The 21,760-nt window shown below is 38.3% G+C and overlaps 1 protein-coding gene across 2 annotated transcripts in view; it reads right to left on the reverse strand.

Annotated features, from left to right (window-relative positions):
- Positions 1-8,340, reverse strand: part of LOC120528074 (C-type lectin domain family 4 member M-like) — a 33,770-nt gene extending 25,430 nt beyond the window's left edge. Inside the window, exons 1-2 of one of the 2 annotated variants that reach the window (XM_039752070.1) lie at positions 8,237-8,340; positions 823-924 (exon numbers count right to left, since the gene is read on the reverse strand). In XM_039752070.1, coding sequence (XP_039608004.1) covers positions 823-924; positions 8,237-8,336 — 202 coding nt within the window. In that variant the 5' untranslated portion in view covers positions 8,337-8,340. Of the gene's footprint in view, positions 1-822; positions 928-8,236 lie in introns of both variants that reach the window. The other variant, XM_039752069.1, reaches the window with a different exon arrangement.
- Between the last annotated feature and the right edge of the window lie 13,420 nt (positions 8,341-21,760).

Below are 21,760 nucleotides of genomic sequence, written 5' to 3' on the forward strand. Positions count from 1 at the left end.
ATTGACCGAGTACAAATTAAGTGTTAAGCCTGTACCTTGAAGCCTACATATTCTGGCAGAGCAGCTGACTTAAACTACTTAATTGAGTTACAGGAGTTCAAAAGAAACTGGAATCTTTTACTTTTTCCAGGTAAAAGAGAAGCCACGAATGATCTGTATTGAGTCTGGATTTTATACGCAAAATATTTGGAAATGTGTTTGTTACACTATATTAAAGGAAATATATGTCTACTTATATTTCAGATATATATTTGAACTTCATATAGGTTATGGTATACTGAAAGATATGCCCACATGTTTGCTTTTCAAACTCACTTATCCGGTTCAGAGTCATAGAGAGTCTTTACCTACACCATCTCTTTGCATATTGGCACATATTTAATAATTGCACAGTTTGTACTCTCCAGCCATCCATTTATTATTTGCACAAGGGGTGCCAACCAAAATAGCAAGGATATTGGAACAAATACATTTGCCCTGTGAATTGCAGAAAATTATTGTGGCAGCCAGTTGCTTATTTGATAGTACACAAAATGAGAAGTACACACTCTCACAGTTGCAAGAAAACTTCCTTTAACTCATTCAGCTTTACTTTATCAGGAGAATACAAACCATGAGTGACCCACCAGTTCAAATCCTGGATCACAAATGACTTAAGCATCTCCTTCTAAATTGTCCGGTTACATTGATGTGGAAGATAAGACCAGCAGCACATAAGAATTTCACACTTTAGTCTTTCAATTCACAACAACAGAAATCAGACAATGACAATTTGCCTATAGTAAGTAGCACAAGCCCTCTATTCAGGAAAATGATGCTTACAGTACACAAACACAGCGACGATGATGGCCGCTTCAATAGCACACACGATGAACAGCAGCTTAAGCCGAAGGGGCTTGTGATCCACAGAGGCAGGCACTGGAGCTGCTGGGAAAAGAAAACAAAGAAGTGAAAATGATGAACATAGAAAGCAAATAAGTGCAATTTTGGTTCTTATTAATTGCCTTGCAGTGAGAGGTCTTGTAATTTCAGTTTTTTTAAACTTCACAGCTTTTTTTAGAATGTGTCATAGAGACTAAGATCTGTTTTAACGAGGCTGCTTGTTATGAATTTCTGTTGTGGCGACTGGAAATTAACACAAATTGACAGTTTCTGTTGTGCTCAGAGTGACAAGCAGCCTAAACTGTTTTTGTTTTTAGAGAACAGTCAGCAAAACCAAACCTCCGAAGAAAGAGTCACTTGCTTCGTCACTAATACAGAAGCGAGGTGAGCACATCAGCAAAATGGTATCCCTTTTACTTTTCCTCCCGCCGCTAATGCACAAGCAAAGTGAACACATCAGCAAAACGAATCCTCCTAGGAGAGAGATGCCTGGAGTAGTTTCTTTCAATTACCTGACATCTCTACATTTCAGTTTTTTTTCTGACGATTTCAATAGTTTCTAGGACCCTGTGCTTTTTACAGCATGGGTTTACACAGTTGTCTTTTTGCCAGGTTGTCTTTCGATGAGTTGTCTTTTCACCATGTTGTCTTTCGCCGAGTTGTCTTTTCGTCGAGTTGACTGTCGCCCAGTTGCCACCAAACCCAGTAGTGTATTGACCATCAACCCATGCTACATTACTCTTCTTGCATAGCTCACCTTCCTCAGGCTAAGCCTGCTAGATTGTATCAGTATGGCTATCATGAACATGCAACAACATTAGTACTCTACATTTCGAAACCAACTTCAAGAAACAACTACTAGCTAAAAAACATTTCTGCAATGTATATTAGTCACTAACCGGATACCTCGTTCTGTAATTTAACATGTAATGTTGATAAAGAATTATGTAGTATCTGCAACAGTTAATGTCCATTGTCACCCAAATGAAAAAAGGATTTCTTCTTAAGTTTTTAATAGTTTGTTGTGTAAAAACATGTTGATCATAAGAACAAATAAAGAAGAAAGGAAGGAAGGAAGGAAACAAGAGGAGGCTAAGGTTTAACTGCTCAGGGTTTTGCTAAGCAAGAATGGCAGAACAATGTGCTTCACATTTTTTGTTTTCTGTTTGTTTCCTTGGTGATTTGTGTTGCTGATTTGAAAGCTGCAAGAACACTTCAAGTAAGTTAGGTTTTGATGGTATAAAGGAATATATGTATGTATAAAATACACAGTCCATATAGTGTGAATATACAGTATATATACTACCAGTCAAAAGTGTTCGAAAACCAAAGTTTTTTCCACTTTCAAACTGAATCAGTTCAAATGTAATTAATGACCTAAAATGGTGAAAAGGTAAGCAGTAAAATACCAGAGGTTGAAAGTTAAAGTTTAGGTTAGCAAAATCTGAAAAAAAATGAAATGTCAGAATATTACAAGTGGGCCATCTTCAGGGAACAGATAATAGGTCACAACCTAAGATGTTCTGCAGCAGTAAAAGTAAATGGAGCCTTGCAAGTTGAAGCAAACAATTTGTACAGGTGTCCCAACTTCTATTGATTACTTAAAAACCCTCTGTCTGTGTTAAAGCAGAGTTGGAACAGACTATGTTACTACACCAACTGAAGTATTGCTTGGACAATATTATAGTGATAATGGTAAGAAAATGGCAATTAACTAATTAAATGAGACAGAGCATTATTACCCTTAGAAGTGCAGGCATTTCATTTAGGGAAACTGCAAATCAAAGAGTCAGTGAGTCCAGTGGTCTCCTACACAATCCAAAGGCAATGATCTGGCAGACCCAAAGTAACAAGCCAATCAGAAGAAGTTTCTGAAGGTCAACAGCTTGTGTGGTCAACGCCTCACAGCAGAACAGCTTCAAGCACAGCTCAACAGTGTCAGGTTGAAAAACGCAAGTGTCAGTTTCTGCTGTGAAAAGGAGACTTTGAGCTACAGGTTTGACAGGGTGAGTGGCAGTAAGAAAGACACTCCTTAAAGGACAAAATAAAAAACTGCATTTCCAAAATAACCTGAAAAGATTTTTTACCTGTGTGTAAAATATATATATATATATATATATATATATATATATATATATATATATATATATATATATATATATCTGTTGTTCAAGGTTTTCTTAGTGTTATTCAATGTTTTTACATTTAGTTTACTATTACGCTGTGCTTTCTATGGTATAGTTAACTATATTTGTGCTTAAAAACTTAAAAAAATATATATTTACATACAGTTCATACGGTCTGGAACGGATTAATTGTATTTACATACACTCCTATGGGGGAAATTACTTCGGTTCACAAATCGGGTTACAACCAGAGTTTTGGAACGAATTATGGTCGTGAACCGAGGTTCCACTGTATTACTGTCAGATAAAATTACAGGCATTTCACGGAAATACAAACCAGTATTACTGAGAGAGAAAATTAAAGGCACACAATACAGTGATGCATATTACAGCCACATACAAGGTCCCTTGCCATTTAATATAGACTGTTCATACAAATGTGTATGCACTACTGTTCTAGCGCCCGTTATTTTAACGGGCTTAATGTCTAGTATATATATATATATATATTTTTTTTTTTATTTTTTTTTTTTTTGAATAGTCTGTTCCAGTGAAAAAAAGTTTACTCGATCCAAAAAAAAACATGACTTTCTTGATATTTTAGTTTATAATTTAAAAACGGAATAAGAATTTTAAAATCTAGCAACATCACATTAAACTTTGAAAAATTCTGAAAATAATGATACCAGACATATATATGTAGGTTTTAAAATAAGCCCAGTTTAAAGTGTGACAAAAAAGTAACATAAAAATTTCACATAAAATCGTTGCACTTTTAGGCGGAGGATTTTATGTATAAGTCAAGTTAGGGAGCATTCGCTGGTACAGTGCATTGCAGCAACCATTACATGACCCCAGGCAGACACTCGGTCCAGCCCCACCCTCCGGAAATGACTCTCTATCTGCCGCAGCCAGGTATTACGTGGGCGACCCCTTGGCCTGGTCCAGCCACTCGATCCCCAACAATGAGGATCTTACGAGCTGGATCACCCTCTAGGAAACGCGCCACATGGCCGTAGTGCCATAACTGACAGATAATGTGCCTCATTCGGGACTACATGAACAGATGCTCATTCGACACAAAGTCAAACCAATGCTACCCAAGGAGAGACACAGTACCAAAGGAGTCCAGTCTTCGTCTCAGGTCACTGGATAGTGTCCATGTATCACAACCATATAGCAAGACAGGAAGCACCAGGACTCTAAGGACTTGGACCTTCGTCCTTTTTAAGACATATTGGGAGCACCACACACCCCTTTCCAGTGACCTCATGAGCCCCCATGCTCTCCCAATCCGTCTGCTGACTTCACAGGAAGAGTCAAAAGAGACATGAATGTTACTGCTGAGGTAAGTAAACCTTTCGACAAGGTCTACACTCTCTCCACAGACACACTGCTGATGGCTGTGCCCAAGAGGTTATTAAAGGCCTGGATCTTGTTTACAGTGTCTGAGCTTTATATATATATATATATATATACAGTATATACTGTATATATATTGTGATAGATGGCCAGGAACCCTGACCAGGAGGGCAAGCAGGAACTGGGAGAGTGGCACTTCTTTTCCCTGGGCACTCGGCCAGTCCTTGCTCCCTGGACAGCATTTCCGGGACACCAGGAAGTGCTGACAGATCAGGGATGGTTTATGCCTGGAGTACTTCTGGGTGCAAGAAGTACATCATCAGGCACCTGGAGCACATCCGGGATAGGATAAAAGGGGCCGCTTCACTCCAATCAGGGAGCTAGAGTTGGGTGGAAGATGGATGGAGCTTGCATGGCAGGAGTGGAGGCGGCCGAGAGAAAACCAAGGACTGTGAACTGTAAATAGTTGTATATATTTGTGTAAAATAAACGTGTGTGTGGTGGACACTGCGTTGTCGTGTCTGTCTGCGGCCGGGCTAGCTTTTACAATACAGTATATATATATACTGCTCAAAAAAATTAAAGGAACACTTTTTAATGAGAGTATAGCATCAAGTCAATGAAATTTCTGGGATACTGATCTGGTCAGTTAAGTAGCAGAGGAGGTTGTTAATCAGTTTCAGCTGCTTTGGTGTTAATGAAATTAACAACAGGTGCAGTAGAGGGGCAACAATGAGATGACCCCCAAAACAGGAATAGTTTTAACAGGTGGAGGCCACTGACATTTTCCCTCCTCATCTTTTCTGACTGTTTTTTACTAGTTTCACATTTGGCTACGGTCAGTGTCACTACTGGTACCATGAGGTGATACCTGGACCCTACAGAAGTTGCACAGGTAGTCCAACTTCTCCAGAATGGCACATCAATATGTACCATTGCCAGAAGGTTTGCTGTGTCTTCTAGGACAGTCTCAAGGGCATGGAGGAGATTCTAGGAGACAAGCAGTTACTCTAGGAGAGCTGGAGAGGGCCATAGAAGGTTCTTAACCCATTAGCAGGACCGGTATCTGCTCCTTTGGGAAAAGCAGAACAGGATGAGCACTGCCAGAGCCCTACAAAATGACCTCCAACAGGCCACTGGTGTGAATGTCTCTGGCCAAACAACCAGAAAGACTTCATGAGGGTGACCCAAGGGCCCCATGTCCTCTAATGGGCCCTGAGCTCACTGCCCAGCAGCATGCAGCTCGATTGGCATTCGCCATAGAATACCAGAATTGGCAGATGCACCACTGGTGCCCTGTGCTTTTTACAGATGAGAGCAGGTTCACCCTGAGCACGTGACAGAAGTGAAAGGGTCTGGAGAAGCCATGGAGAACATTATGCTGCCTGTAACATCATTCAGCATGAGCAGTTTGGTGGTGGGTTAATGATTGTCTGGGGAGGCATATCCATGGAGGGTCACACAGACCGCTACAGGCTTGACAAAGGCACCTTGGCTGCCATTAGGTATCAGGATGAAATCCTTGGACCCATTGTCAGACCCTATGCTGGTACAGTGGCTCCTGGTGCACGACAATTCCTGGCCTCATGTGGTGAGAGTATGCAGGCAGTTCCTGGAGGATGAAGGAATTGATACCATTGACTGGCCACCACACTTTCCTGACCTAAATCCAATAGAACACCTCTGGGACATTATGTTTTGGTCCATCCAATGCCACCAGGTTGCACCTCAGACTGTCCAGTAGCTCAGTGATGCCCTGGTCCAGATCTGGGAGGAGATCCCCCACAACACCATCTGTCATCTCATTAGAAGCATGCACCGATGTTGTCAGGCATGTATAGAAGAACACAGGGGCCATACAAAGTGCTGCGTACAATTTTGAGTTGCTGCAATTAAATTTTGGCAAAATGGACTAGCCTGCCACATAATTTTTTCACTCTGATTTTTGGGGCGTCTTTGAATTCAGGGCTCTGTAGGTTGATCATTTTCATTTCCATCAAACGATGTGGCATCCTTTCGTTCCTAACACATTACCCAGTCTATATCAGTATAGATATCCAGGAGGATTTCTTTTTCCCATTGAGATCTGATGTGTTTTCAAAGTGTTCCTTTAATTTTTTTGAGCAGTTTACACACACATATATATATATATATATATATATATATATATATATATATATATATATATATATATATATATATATATATATATATATATAGGGTGCTCCAGATTTAATTATGCAATATTCACTATGCTATAACTTATTAAGTTTATCACTTAGAAAATCACCCGAAAAATCCCGGACCATCGAGAAGTGTGTGAACTGACAACATGAAAAATCATTTTCGCGCCGAACTAGAATCGTCCCTGCATAAATCAAAGTCACCCAGACGATTTGGATCTTCATAATTATATATAAAATTTAGGGTATACAAAAAAACACTTAAATCTAATATTCTGTACATGTGGGAACTTCGGAAGGGCTGATATTAAAATGACTTATGCCCAGCACCTTTTCAACCCCAAACTTGGATTAGGTGAGATGAAAAAGTGAGAGAGTGTGTGGAAGGATCCAGGAGTGAACAAATAAGCATAATGTGCCACTGAAAAGTAAACTTTTAATATTTTAAAATAGAAAATTCAAGAAAAGAACAAGCCATAAATTTGATAAAATGCAAAAATATATAATAAAGCAATAAAAGCCTAATGCTAATGTGGCTAAAAGTCACCCTGTGAAGACATGAGATGACATTTCTTTTCAGAAGCATAAATTCAAAGAGTAATATTTATTGCCTATTTTGAACATTTTTTGCATATTTTTTTTTTTACAATTAAAGGACAGGAAGACTTAGTGGCTTGCTAAGGTAAGTCAGAGGGATTTGTAGTTTACTGTTCAGTGTCAAGTGACCTTGACACAACACCACATTGGGCTGGTCTTATTTCAGTAAATACATCATTGCTGTTTTAGAAGACTTAGAACAATAACTATAGATTTAGACATTCAATCGAAGAGATATGCAAAGTGCAGCCCCATTCATATAGGTCTTTATCAATATAAATTACACTTCTGCCAGTAAAGCTAAACAAATGGCATGGAGTCACTCCAGAGTTTTGTCTGCATTGCTTTGCCCCTGAAAGTTTCATTAAACACAGAAATAGAGTTGTGAGTTTATAGCTTGGCTACTGCTGAAACGTTAAAGACATCAAATTATTGTTAGACCTTGTAATCATGGAGGCCCAGGCCCCTCATGGACCCTGTGATCATCAGAGGTGACTGTGTGCAGAGGGTGCAGACCTAAAAATATCTGGGAGTGCAGCTGGATGACAAATTGGACTGGACTGCCAATACTGCGACGGGCACTAAGCAAACTCCTGTCAATCATGGAGAATCCACTGCATCCACTGAACAGTGTCATCTCCAGGCAGAGAAGTAGCTTCAGCGACAGACTTTTGTCACTGTCTTGCTCCACTGACAGACTGAGGAGATCGTTCGTCCCCCACACTATGCGACTCTTAAATTCCACCCGGGGAGAAAATACTAACATTACTCAAAGTTATTGTCTACTTTTTTATTTTTATTTTTTCATTTTTATTACTATCTAATTTAATATTGTTTCTTTTTTTTGTATCAATATACTGCTGCTGGATTATGTGAATTTCCCCTTGGGATTAATAAAGTATCTATCTATCTATCTATCTATCTATCTATCTATCTATCTATCTATCTATCTATCTATCTATCTATCTATCTATCTATCTATCAATTTATTCTTCTTTAATTTAGCATCAATGGAGTGCAAAACAAGTAGACTCATTAAATAAAAAGTCATACTTGAAAAATTAATTAATCTGTGAGGTACCTTACCTTCCTGTGGTTTTTCAGTACTTGTCTTCTGGAACAGCCCTACATTTTCATAGACTGCCTCAGTCGACTTGTCTGGTACCATGTAAATATTTTCCATCATTAAGACAGTTGAAGTGAGAATGCACTAAAGAGGAAGCCCACCTCTGACTTTTAGAAGGTTTGAACAAGGATGCATCACCACCTGCTCTTGATGAAAAGTCCCTCCCCACAAGAAAAGCACAGGGGCCCAGTGACCACTCTTTTAATTTACTGTAATGAAGACATGCTAAACAGTGTGAACAGGAAACATCAGAGCTGAAAATGTTTTTTGACATACAGTATAATAGGGAAAAAGGTTCCCTTTGGAATTACTTAATTATGGAAATAGAACTTAATTAGAGGGAACATTGGGCATTTTTGCATAATTTCTTATGGATTTTAAGGTTTCATTGTTTTAGTTGCATTCAGTTTTACAGAGAAGAGCAGAAAAAGAATGAAAATCTAGGTGCATTTGCTGGTGGCTGGTGAACCTCCACACGCCAGTTATTTTCACACTTCCAGCAGTTAAGTGCATGATGGATGAATGAACATTCAGTGAGACTTGTGGGTCTGTTAACTATTTAACCTTGTAATATTCTTCATTGATGATACCACTACTATTTTCCTATTCTGCACTTGAGCTTGTCACCAACTTTCTAATTCTGATGATAGAGTAAAGAGTAATGAGACCAGGGCCAACAGTACGGTCATTGAAGATCAGATTTACCATCTTTTCCATTAAAAAGTGTAACTTTTAGGGTAATACCTAAGACAGGAGTTTAAAAAACACACTAATACACAACATAATATAACATTTCTACAGAGGAAATTATATAATATTTTCAAACTTAATGCAAATCAGGTTAAGAGCAAGTTGACAGCATTGGGCGTACTATCTATAATGGCTTCCTTCAAATACCACCTCAAAGTCTCACGTCCGAGTATGTATTTTTTAGGTGTGAAATATATTTGTGTTAAACATCATTAGGGCAGAAAAGCTCACCATACAGTAAAACTAAGATTAAATGAAAGAGGAAGCTGATATTCAAGAGGCTCGGGTTGTTTCTAAAGAAAACCACAGAATAATGTTCCTCACACCCTTTATTTTTGGCTGTTGGCACATAATGGCAGGCTCAATTTTGACTTCCTCCCTGCTCACAATACCCTGCTCAGCTGAAATTGAAATTATTACCTCAGATCTTTAATTTGCAAAGCATGTCTTGTGATTTCATAGTGCATAAAGTGACTTCTCTGACAGGTGCCACCCAGACACATGCTGCACCAACTAACATCACGGTTTGGACTGGGCCCTGTCTGTTGCTCCTCTTTTTTACCTTCATTTGCTTATGCCTCTGCCTTTTTTAGTTTATTTTTTAACTTGTTCCCTGTAATTATAGGATTGATGAGTCATTTAAATATGATTGTGTGATGATATTTGAGCCAACAGACTTGGTTCTTTCCCAGGAGGACCTTAGACTTAGTAATCTATAAGTCTTTCACCTAAGAGGCACAGCCAGCCTAATGAAAGGGAGAGCAAAGTAACATTCAGCTTCTTTACCTGCAGCTTCTGACACTCCTCATAAGACTCCTCATTCCCTTTGTGCTTCATTAAAAAAAAATCTTTTTTTTTATCTTGTAGGGGTTGCCACATAAGTGTTGTCTTTGATGTTGTCATCTCCCCTTATTGTTTGTCTATTCATTGGACGGTGCTGACTTGCTCCAAAATGGAGGAAACATCTGCACATTTAAGGGAGAAGATACACTGTGCACTGCCCAGTGGGAAGGGTAGGATGTTGGTTAAAAAAACAGTAAGTCCCAAGCAAAGGAGGGGTCTTCACACAAATCAGAGGACCTTAGTAATTGCAGGAGGAGAGAGGCTTTTAGGCTGGAGGAGATACAGGATACCTAATAGGAAAGACGTGTTCTGCACCATCCAGAGGTGGACACCTGTTGCGGTAAAGGCAAAATGGGAAGGGTTATTGCAGAGGAGTGGCTGTGGGAGAGTCGGTAAGAATAAAATGTGTTTTTTTTTTATCTGGGAATCGTTCCCATCATTCTTATGACATTGAACTGAGCTTCATCTGATTATGGATTAAGCTTGCAGATCGTCAGGATTAGTTGGACTGCTAACTGTCATTTGTGTCATCTGCGAAAATTCAAGCTCCTCTTTTGCTTGTGAAATGTGTCAGTCTTGTATTTTGTGTCTTGGTTTGGTCCATTACAATCACAATGTTTAACTAGCAAGTATAAGTGTGGTGTTTTGTTATTGTCAAGGAAAGGGGAAACTTGGATAGCTGTTTGTAAGGCCCCGTTATCTTAAGAAACAGTCCGCAGAATAGCTGCAATTCCTTGTTCTCCTAGACCCTTCTGCAGCTTTTGACATTACTGAGATCTTGCTGTTGCGGCTTGAACATCTGGTGAGGCTTAAAGGGTCTACTCTTAACTGGTTAAGGTCATATCTTACAGGTAGACACTTTTCAGTGTCTTTCAATTTCTCTTTCTCATCTGCTGCTCCTGTTAAATGTGGTATTCCTCAGGTATGCATTTTGGTTCCTATTTTTTTTTTGTTATAACATCATCCTATCAGAGCTTTTTTGAGTAAGCGTAATATTTCTTTTCACTGTTATGCTGATGATACACAAGTTTATGTTCCTGTTTGTGACTCTAAAATTAATTGGCTGCACAACTGTCTTTACAAACGAAGATCTTAGATGGATGAAAATTTTCTTGCTCTTAATCAAAATAAAACAGAAGTTCTAAAAGCAGATCCTCCTGCCAAAGCTCAAATTAGTTTCGAACTTCTTAGCTCTTTCATTAATTTTTGCAAACCTCAAGTTCTATTCTAAGTTTAATTTTTGACAGTAACCTCTCTTTTGAGAAACAGACTAGTAGTCAAGAGTTGTGTTTTCCAGCTTCGTCTTTTAGCTAAAGTCAAATCTTTTTTTTATCTCCTATTTCAGTCGGGTTTTAGAACAAATCACAGCACAGAAACTGCACTCGTTAAAGTAGTAAATGACTTGCGAGTGAATGCAGACAGAGGCCATTTATCTGTTCTCATCCTCTTAGACCTGAGTGCTGCATTTGATACCATTGATCATAATATTCTTAGAAATCGCCTTAGTCAAAGGGTGGGCCTCTCTGGCAGTGTCTTAAGTTGGTTTGAATCCTACCTGACAGGGAGAAAATTCTTTGTTAGTTGTGGTAATCAAATCTCAAAGACACATGATATCCGATATGGTGTTCCACAAGTCTCTATCCTGGGTCTGCTGCTCTTCTCAATCTACATGCTTCCGTTAGGTCAGATTATCTCGGGGCACAACGTGAGCTACCACAGCTATGCTGATGACACACAGCTGTACTCATCAATAGCTCCTGATGACCCTGATTCTATTGATTCACTAACAGAATGTCTGACTTGTATCTCAGAATGGATGAATAGTAACTTTCTCAAGTTAAATAAAGAGAAAACTGAAATCTTAGTGATTGGCAATAATGGATTCAATGAGGATATTAGAAATAAACTGGATACATTAGGATTAAAAGTCAAGACGGAGGTAAAAAGCTTAGGGGTAATTGTTGACTGTAATCTGAATTTTAAATCGCATATTAATCAGATCACTAGGACAGCATTTTTTCACCTAAGAAACATAAGTAAAGTTAGACCTCTTATACCACTGAAAGATGCTGAGAAATTAGTTCACGCGTTTGTTTTCAGTTGACTAGATTACTGTAACGCACTCCTCTCAGGACTACCCAAAAAAGACATAAATCATTTGCAACGAGTGCAGAATGCAGCTGCTAGAATCCTAACTGGGAAAAGAAAATCTGAACACATTTCTCCAGTTTTAATGTCACTACACTGGTTACCTGTGTCATTCAGGATTGACTTTAAAATTCTGCTTATGGTTTATAAAGCCTTAAATAATCTCGCTCCATCTTATATATCGGAATGTCTGACACCTTATATTCCAAATCGTAACCTCAGATCCTCAAATGAGTGTCTCCTTAGAATTCCAAGAACAAAACTTAAAAGAAGTGGTGAGGCGGCCTTCTGCTGCTATGCACCTAAAATCTGGAATAGCCTGTCAATAGGAATTCGCCAGGCTAATACAGTGGAGCACTTTAAAACACTGCTGAAAACACATTACTTTAACATGGCCTTTTTATAACTTCACTTTAATCTTAATTTAACTTAATCCTGATACTCTATATGTTCAATTTCCTCATAATAACTATTCATGGTGGCTCTAAAATCCGTACTGACCCCTACTCTCTCTTCTGTTTCTTTTTCCGGTTTCTTTGTGGTGGTGGCCTGCGCCACCACCACCTACTCAAAGCTTCATGATGCTCCAACAATGATGGATGGATTAAAAGGCAGAAGTCTACGTGACCATCATCATCATCAAGCCCTTCCGTGAGAATCCTAAATCCAAAGAGGACTGTTTCATTTATGTTAGGTAGAATGCCCAGAGGGGACTGGGTGGTCTAATGGTCTAGAATCCCTACAGATTTTATTTTTTTCTCCAGCCGTCTGGAGTTTTTTTTTTGTTTTTTCTGTCCCCCCTGGCCATTGGACCTTTCTCTTATTCGATGTTAATTAATGTTGACTTATTTTGTTTTCTTATTGTGTCTTTTATTTTTCTATTCTTTATTATGTAAAGCACTTTGAGCTACTGTTTGTATGAAAATGTGCTATATAAATAAATGTTGTTGTTGTTGTTGTAGGGATCTTGAGAAAGCTACTCATACTTTTATCTTTTCTCGGCTTGATTACTGTAACTCATTGTATTCTGGGATCAGCAAATCCCTGCATGTTGCAGTTGGTTCAGAATGCTGCTGCCCATTTTTTGGCTGGGGCAAGTAAGCTTGATTCTGTTTGTCCAATATTAGCTTCTTTACACTGGTTGCCAGTTAGTTTCAGAGTTGATTTGAACATTCTGTTGCTAGTTTTTAAATCATTACAAGGGTATGCTCCTGCCTATTTATCTGAATTGTGTGTTTTACACCAGCCATCCAGAGAACTTCGATCTATCGGTCAGTTGTCTCTTATGGTTCCTCGCACCAAGTGTAAATTTAAGGGTGACAGGACTTTTGCAGCTGCTGCACCTCGTCTGTGGAACTCTTTACCTCATTACATTAAGTAGTTGCCTTCAATTGAACTTTTTAATACTTTCTTATCTCTAGCTTTCAGTGTCCTTAATTGATACTGATGGTTGCCCTACTCTTAGTCATCTTCTTTCTTTTTCTTTAACTCACTATTGGCTGTATTTTGTTTTATTGTACTTTATTTCAATTCATTTTTTATGCTCATTGTATTTTTTAATGTAAAACACTTTGGCTACAGTATTACTGATGTTGTTTTAAATGTGCTCTGTAAATAAATTGACATTGAAATAGTGGGGTGACTGGTGCAGCCTTATTCTGAGTTTTGAAACTGGATGTGATGCAGTTGTGGTTTGCTTAAGATTTGTCATTAATAAACATAGGGAAAAGGAAAGGAATGACTCGACATAAGACAAATAATATCTAACCCCTCTCTATTAACCTATTCAGATATTTGTTCTGTATATATAATGGCACCACTTCTCACAGTTTTTAAAGAAAGTGCAAAGAAAAAAACAGTACTGATTGTAGTACAAAGCCATTCAGAGTACGCTACGCACACATCCGCACTCACACTGGTTTGATGGAAAAAAGCCAAAACAGATCACATCCACACAATACTAAGTACATAAACACCACACTCGTTTGCTATAAAGTGTAAAATATACCTATGTAGAAATAAGCACATTAAAATGGATATCTTTATTAGTTTATAAAAGGATTAAAAGTAAAAATTATTTACAAACTACAGATCTCTTAGGTCAACTGACAACTATGCAATGAACTATTGTGCAGAGAGATACATTTACTTTTCTGGTAGAATACAATTTTGGTGTGACATTAGATCAATTATTGACAACTACACAAAGTCTGTCCTGAATGTGTAGTGCCCTTCTTAGAAAGATCACTTTGTGAAACTCGGCTAAAGATCAATAATGCTCTGACAGGACAATACTGTGAGGAAACTCAGTAAGCTTGAATGTAAATTGTCCAAACTATATCTGTATATGTCACAGCTTAATTCTTTATTTGCCCTGTGTTTTAGGCATGCCTAACTTCTCCAGTAGAGTAACTTCAACAGACATTGCTCTGCGTGTCAGGATATAGCTGGGGTTCCACCCTCAGCTCTTACATATAGGGCTAAGGGTAAAAATTGTTCCTTGTGAGCATCATTGTTTGTTGTGTATTGTATAATTGAGGGTATTGTATTATTTTTAAGTTGCCTTTTTAGGCAAACCCTATTTTATCTATATGTTCTTTTTCCTTTTATAAATTCTCTAAAAAATAAAGCAATTTTGTGATATGTTGTCCTAAATACCAGAGGGTTGTAGTTCCCCTCTTCCATGTATAGCATTTTTTTAAAATATGAAAATACTTTTAACTATTAATTCTAAACTTAAGCCCCATTTCTAGGCTTGTACAGGGTTCAGGGTCAGGCTGCCTGTGGTGAGGCCTTTTTCTGCAGCCAATGTGAAGTTCTGATCACAATTTCATTTATTTCAAAGCCTGCTCACACTTTTTCATAATTTTGTGTGCTTGCTAATCACAAAATGAAAAATTCAAAGGACTCCAAATTGAAGTCTGCTAACAACAACAACAACATTTATTTATATTCATACAAAAAATGTAGCTCAAAGTGATTTACATAATGAAGAATAGAAAAATAAAAGACACAGTAAGAAAAATAAGTCAACATTAATTAACATAGAATAAGAGTGAGGTCCAATGGCCAGGGAGGACAGAAAAAAATAAAATCTGCCCAGATGGCTGGAGAAAAAAATAAAATCTTCAGATCTGCAGGGATTCTGTGCTAATAAGCACAGAATTTGGAAAATCTTCATCTTTTTCTTATGTGACATCAAAGAGACTGTCTTATAAATTGGGTTGTAAGGACAGTGCAATTGCCAGTGATTAATTTTTGTTTGCTTAATAACTCAAAAAAATAAGGAGAAACACAGCAGGGCTGAGCATGGGTTAAAACAAAAGCCCAATGTAAGGATTTCTGTTTTGTTTGGTTCAGCACTAAAAGTGTTTGCCATTTTGTTCGTTTGTTCTGTGTTCTGGTTAGCTGAACCTAGGTGAGCCACAACTTTGTTTTCTCTTGGTCAGCCATATTCTCCATGAACTGAGGCTAAAAATCTGTTTGTGCTTTTAATTTTTCTGATCTTATTTTTTCATGTTAAGCAGCACTCATCCATATGTGTCTATGCAGCAATGGCTCAGCCAATTCCTTTCAAACAGTCCAAAAAATGACTGTCTTTCTGCATGTGCTAATGTGCAGGTCTGCTGACCCTTAGGCATTCCCCCTCTACAGATTTTCATTGTTGTGTCTCCTAAGCAGCAGGACATTCTTAACCAATTGGTGGCAGTCTAGTTCTTTTTATGCTGACTAGCAGCCCACCACCTAGAAGTCTTATAGATCAGATATCATACCTGCATCTCTTATCACAGGATTAGTTATTTACTTCTTGCAATTTACTAATTTGTTCTCAAAGTAAACGTTGTCCTGGTTTTGACATAACCTGATCACATTTCCAGAGCTATACTGCCTCAAATATATTTGTTCTCAGTTTAAATGCGTTTGTGCTGCAATGACTTCTCATGTACAGTATAACCACTCTTTGATTTCTGACAATGGCTCTGCTTGTTTTGTAAATTTTGATAAATGAGCAAAAGGACATCAAGAAAAGAGAAAAAAGAAGCAAAACAATTGGTATAGTTTTTGTTTCATTTTTGTTTCCTCACCCAAATCATGACATGCACTTTTTTATGTGCCAGGGGTACATGCATGACCAGAATTCCTGCAGCAGGGTGCTACAGTGCCCCCCATAATATCTGAGACAAGGACACATTTTCCTTGATTTACCTCTCTGCTCTGCAGTTTAAAATTATAAATCAAACACTTCAGCCATGATTAAAATGCACATTGCAGACTTTCATTCAAGCGGATTTGCATACATTTCAGTCATGCCACATAGAAATGACAACACTTTTTCTACATGGTCCTTCCACTTCAGGGCACCATAATGTCTGAGACATAGCAATGGCAGGTCTATAAAAGCTGTCATATTTAGGACCTTGTCGCATATCCCTTGCATGCAATGATTGCTTAAAGTCTGTCATTTATAGACATCACCAGCAAGAGCTGAATATCTTCTTTGGAGATGCTCTGCCAAGCCTCTAATGCAGCCATCTTCAGCTGCTGCTTGTTTCGGGGATTTGTCCCTGTAATCAGAATATAAGTTTAATGTCACTGTGCTGTGTAAAAAAATTATTTTATAAATCCACTCAGAAGTACAGGCCAGACCAAAGTTAACACACTGGGGCTCTCAGCATTTAGAACTGCTAGACAAGCATTTGAAGAGAGAAGGTACAACTACGAAAATGGGCATTGTACTCTTTCTGTATGTTAGAGATGAAATGGAATCCTCTCCTTGCCTTGTTTGGAACCTAAGTAAGGGCCTGCACGTGGAGAAGACAGTATATAAAGACTTGGACAGCAGCCAAATACTTTGAAGCTGATGAACTGATGGAAAATTATGTCATCCGTCCTGAAAATCCTTCCAGAGCAGTGACGGAAAATGGCAGACTATATACATCGAGATCCCACCTTGATAAAGTATTGTCATTTGGCTTCGTCCATCTGTAGTGCAGCGTAAATCGTCATTAAAGAAAACTAAGGTATTTTTTCTTATATGATTTCTTACTGCAATATCACTATGGGAGAGATATCACCTTTTAATATTATATCTATATAGTTTCAGGTTACTTAAAACACCACAATTACAAAAGAACTTATTCCAACTAGGGAGCTATCGCCCCCTACAGGAAATAGTCCCCCTTCAATTTTCTCTTCAGCATATGAAAATCGGATGACTGTCTTGGCCATCCAATAATTTTCTATTTTTTACCTTTGAAAAAACTCCTGTGTTACCTTAGCAGCGTGTTTAGGATCATTACCTTGTTGTAAGATAAAGCACCATCCAAAGAGTTTGAAGGCTTCGAACATTTAAAAGCCTGTACAGCAGCTGTCCTTTTGTCTCACTGCCTTGTCTCTCTTCTTCCCCAGACATCCTCAAACACTATACAATACAATACAATTTATTTTTTGTATAGCCCAAAATCACACAAGAAGTGCTGCAATGGGCTTTAACAGGCCCTGCCTCTTGACAGCCCCCCAGCCTTGACTCTCTAAGAAGACAAGGAAAAATTCCCAAAAAAACCCTTGTAGGGAAAAAATGGAAAAAACCTTGCGAAAGGCAGTTCAAAAAGAGACCACTTTCCAAGTAGGTTGGGTGTGCAGTGGGTGTCAAAAAGAAGGGGGTCAATACAATACAATATACAGAACAGAACAAATCCTCAATACAGTATAAAAAATAAAAATTTACAAGTATGGAGCAGAATTTAACAGAGATGGTATCCCGTAATATGATTTGGATTTGTTTAAAGTCCTGGAGACCTCAACCATCAAGCTGCCTCCCCCATTTGGCCATTCCACGGCTGAATCAGCGCTGGGCCAGCCAATCTGATGAAAGGACCACTTCTACCCCACGATTCCTGTGATACTCCATCAGGGATGACTTTACCTTACCAGGCAAAAACAACTTGGCAGGTGGGCCATGGCACCAAGTGCCACATTTGAGTACTGAGAAGAGAAACAGAATAGGTGAGGGTTAGTAACAAATTATTACTATCATGTTACTTATGTTTTAGTGCTAATGACTAACAACAGAGAATGCAGTCTGTACAGTTGATCAGCAGCTCTAGTCAGGATATGCTAAATTGAAGTAGTGAGATTTGAAAGCTGAGACCGAAGGGGCATCTCTTATTGTAGCAGGCAGACCATTCCACAGTTTAGGACAGTGGTTCTTAGGCCCAGTTTACGCAAGGCCCACATTAACAATTCAAACATTTTTGCGGTCCACATGTTAGCCTTCAGTGGCATATAATTTATTGCTCATGCGTTTAGTAATTGGGGTAAATATTACTAATACGGTTTAAAAAAAAAATTTCAAAAACCCTTTTAAATAAAGCACCACCCAAAAAGAGTTTTAATTTTTAAAAAAACGTGACTGTTTTTTGCCATCCTTTTTCTTTTTAACCCTAAAACCCCTACAAAAATTTATTTTTGTATAGCCCAAAAATCCAAAGAAGGTCAACTTTAAAAGGGCCCGCCCTTAACCCCCGCCTTGATTCTAAAAACAAAAAAATTTCCCAAATTGGTTTCCCATCAATGGAGTCTGAAGGGGGTTTTCAGTTGCTTTTTTCAATTATTTGCAATTTAATACCCTTTAAATTTTTTTTAAACCGAAGGGACCGCAAAAATATCAACCATATAAAATGGCCAAAAAAGGGAAAAGAACGGAAAAAAGAATCAAAGACAAAAGTACACCCAAGCGCATCAGCCCCTAGTCGGAAAAGCCTGGGGGAACAGACCGGGATAGAGGAAAATGACTCCTGGGGCCCCGGTCCGCTCCGCGCGTGAGGCAAAAGGGGGGGGACGCAGTATGCAGATGGGATAGTCCCGATTGGAAGGGGAAACCCGAAACGGGAAAAGGGGGGGGCCGGTCATTACGCACAGGGGGGACTGGAGAAGGGGGACACCGGTTCAGCAGAGTCTGCTTTTCCCCGAAGGCAAGCAGGCTTCTGAACTAAAAGTGGTCGCGAGCTAAAAGGGATATAAAGGAAGGGAAGGGCAATGAGAAAAACCAAAAAGGCACGAGGACTGAAACAGGGAATTTAAAACAGCAGATGAAACAGGAATGTTCTGGACAGGAAACCCAAAGGAAAAGAAAGGCTGCAAGGAATTAAAGGCAAATGAAAGGTCGCGGGAGGCCCAACGAAAGGTGGGGGGAAAAAGAGATTGAAAAATTTCGCAAACTGAGACGCGGATCAATTGGACATCTTATGAAAATTTCCCCAACGTCAAAAGCAACATCTAGCTTCCATGCGAGGAAAGAGCGTAAACCAGTTCAAAAAAACTGGGAAAAAACTTGGAGACAGACTGGCTGCTTTAGAAGATGGCAGTAGAAGGTATAATGTCAGAATTGAAGGCCTGCGGAGAATCGAAAGTTTAAACCCTGTGAAATTCGCAACTGAACTTTTTCTAAAATAATCGGGCGACTTTAAAGCAGAATCTGAGATAGCTTACGCGTCAGCGATCAAACACCGTCAGACCCGACCAAGATCTTTTATAGTTCGTTTTGAGCGATTATCATTTAAGTTAGAGGTGATGGAACTCCTCAGAAAAAGGAAAATATTATATATGAAAATTGCCACATTGCGTCTTCCTGACTTCTCTCCAGCAACAGCTATTAAGCGCGCCCTTCTATAATATTAAACAGCGCTACGGCAAGCCAATGTCTACCTCCTGTATCCGGCAAAACTGAAAGTGGAATGGCAGGGTCATTTCTATGTTTTCGCTAGCAAGGAGGAGGCAGAAAATGAGTTAAGAAAGCTGATCCCGGAACTATTCTGATACATAATTGTGAGTCATGGCGGTAAATGATAACGCTAGGATTAATAATCTACTGTCTGATCTATTTGTTTTAAAATACGGGTTTTTATCAGCATATATTCTCATATTCTTTTTATTATTACTTATTATTATTATTACTTACTTATTACTTATTATTACTTAGTATTACTAGGCGCTAAATGTTTATGTTTTATTGTGCTTAATTACGTTTTCCTCCTCTTTTTTCTTTTCTAATTATTTCATGTGTACCCTAAATGAGACTGTTCAATATCATACCCTTGGTTTGCTGTTATTGCTATTACTGCATTAAGACTTGTTATGCTTGTTTTGGACACATCTTTAACACCATCACCTGGGTTTATTATCTGGGGATATCATCTTAATGCACTAAAATTGATGAAGATTATATGTATGTGTATGTGTATGTATATATATATGTATATATGTATATATATGTGTATGTATATGTATATATATATATATATATATATATATATATATATATATGTATATATTAAGTGCAAAATTCTTTTTCTTTTTTTTCTCTTTTCCTCTTTTAAAGACTATATTGGTAACAGATATCTCTATCTTTTAACCTTAAAGCGCCACTGCATGGGGGGCTTGATGTGCTTTGGACGTGCTCTGTCTCTGGGTATGTCAGAGGACTGGGACTGCATGAAGTGGGTTTTAGCCTCACCTGGGGAGGCAAAAAGGGAGGGTGGGGGTTAAGGGGAAGAGAAAGAGAGCAGGCTTGATCTATATCTAATCTATCATCTCAATCTTTATAATTATAACTATCAACGTAATAATAAGCTGCATGGCAACAACTCTTGGGGAATAGGAAATTAAGACCTAAACTATTTCACTTCCAGTTAAGACTATAATATGACACCAAAAACTCAGAATCAGTGTCTCCATGATGGGACAGTTAACTCGTAAGCTGGAATGTTAAAGGCCTGAATCACGAATTAAAGAGAAAGAAAGTACTTGCTCACCTAACAGGTCTAAATGCTAAAATAGTATTTTTACAGGAAACCCACTTACTAAGTAAGGATCAGTTCCGGCTGCAAAAGACTGGACTGGCCAAATGTTCCATTCTAGTTTTACAAAGAAAACTAGAGGGGTGGGAATTCTCATACATAGAACAGTACCATTTGTAGCATCAGATGTAGTATTGGATCCTGAAGGGAGATATGTGATGGTCATGGGAGACTTATCTAACTGTAAAATGATTTTGATAAATGTTTATGCACCTAATGTTGATGATAAGGAATTTATACAAAATTTATTTGCATCCATTCCCAATCTGAACACTCATAAACTTATAATGGCTGGGGACTTTAATTGTGTTCTAAATCCACTTTTAGATAAGACTTCCTCCACAGGGGAAGCAACTAACACCGCAAAGATAATTACAAAGTTTATAACTGATCACAACTTATCAGATCCCTGGAGGTTTTTAAACCCAAATTCAAGAACATATTCTTTCTACTCACCAGTACATCATTGCTACTCAAGGATTGACTACTTCTTTATAGATAATAACTTCTTGCCTAAGATTAAATCTTGTAAATACGATGCTATTGTTATTTCAGACCATGCTCCGATGATCTTGGAGCTGAAATTACTAAGCCCCATACACTCACCCGCAGATGGCCTCAATCCGCTTCTATTAGCTGACGAGAATTGTACTGAATTTATATCCAAACAAATTGAATTCTTTCTAGAGACAAATACATCCCCTGAGATCTCTGCAGGAATACTCTGGGAAACTCTTAAGGCCTTCTTAAGAGGACAGATTATCTCATATCTTTCCCACAGAAATAAATCCGAGCGAAGAAAGTAGCAGAGATAAAAAGTGAAATTACTAAAATAGATGAAGAACATGCCAGACTACCAAGCGAGACTCTACATAAGAGGAGGCA

This window comes from Polypterus senegalus, chromosome 4 (genome assembly GCF_016835505.1).
Source record: "Polypterus senegalus isolate Bchr_013 chromosome 4, ASM1683550v1, whole genome shotgun sequence".
In the NCBI taxonomy this organism is placed as follows: domain Eukaryota; kingdom Metazoa; phylum Chordata; class Cladistia; order Polypteriformes; family Polypteridae; genus Polypterus; species Polypterus senegalus.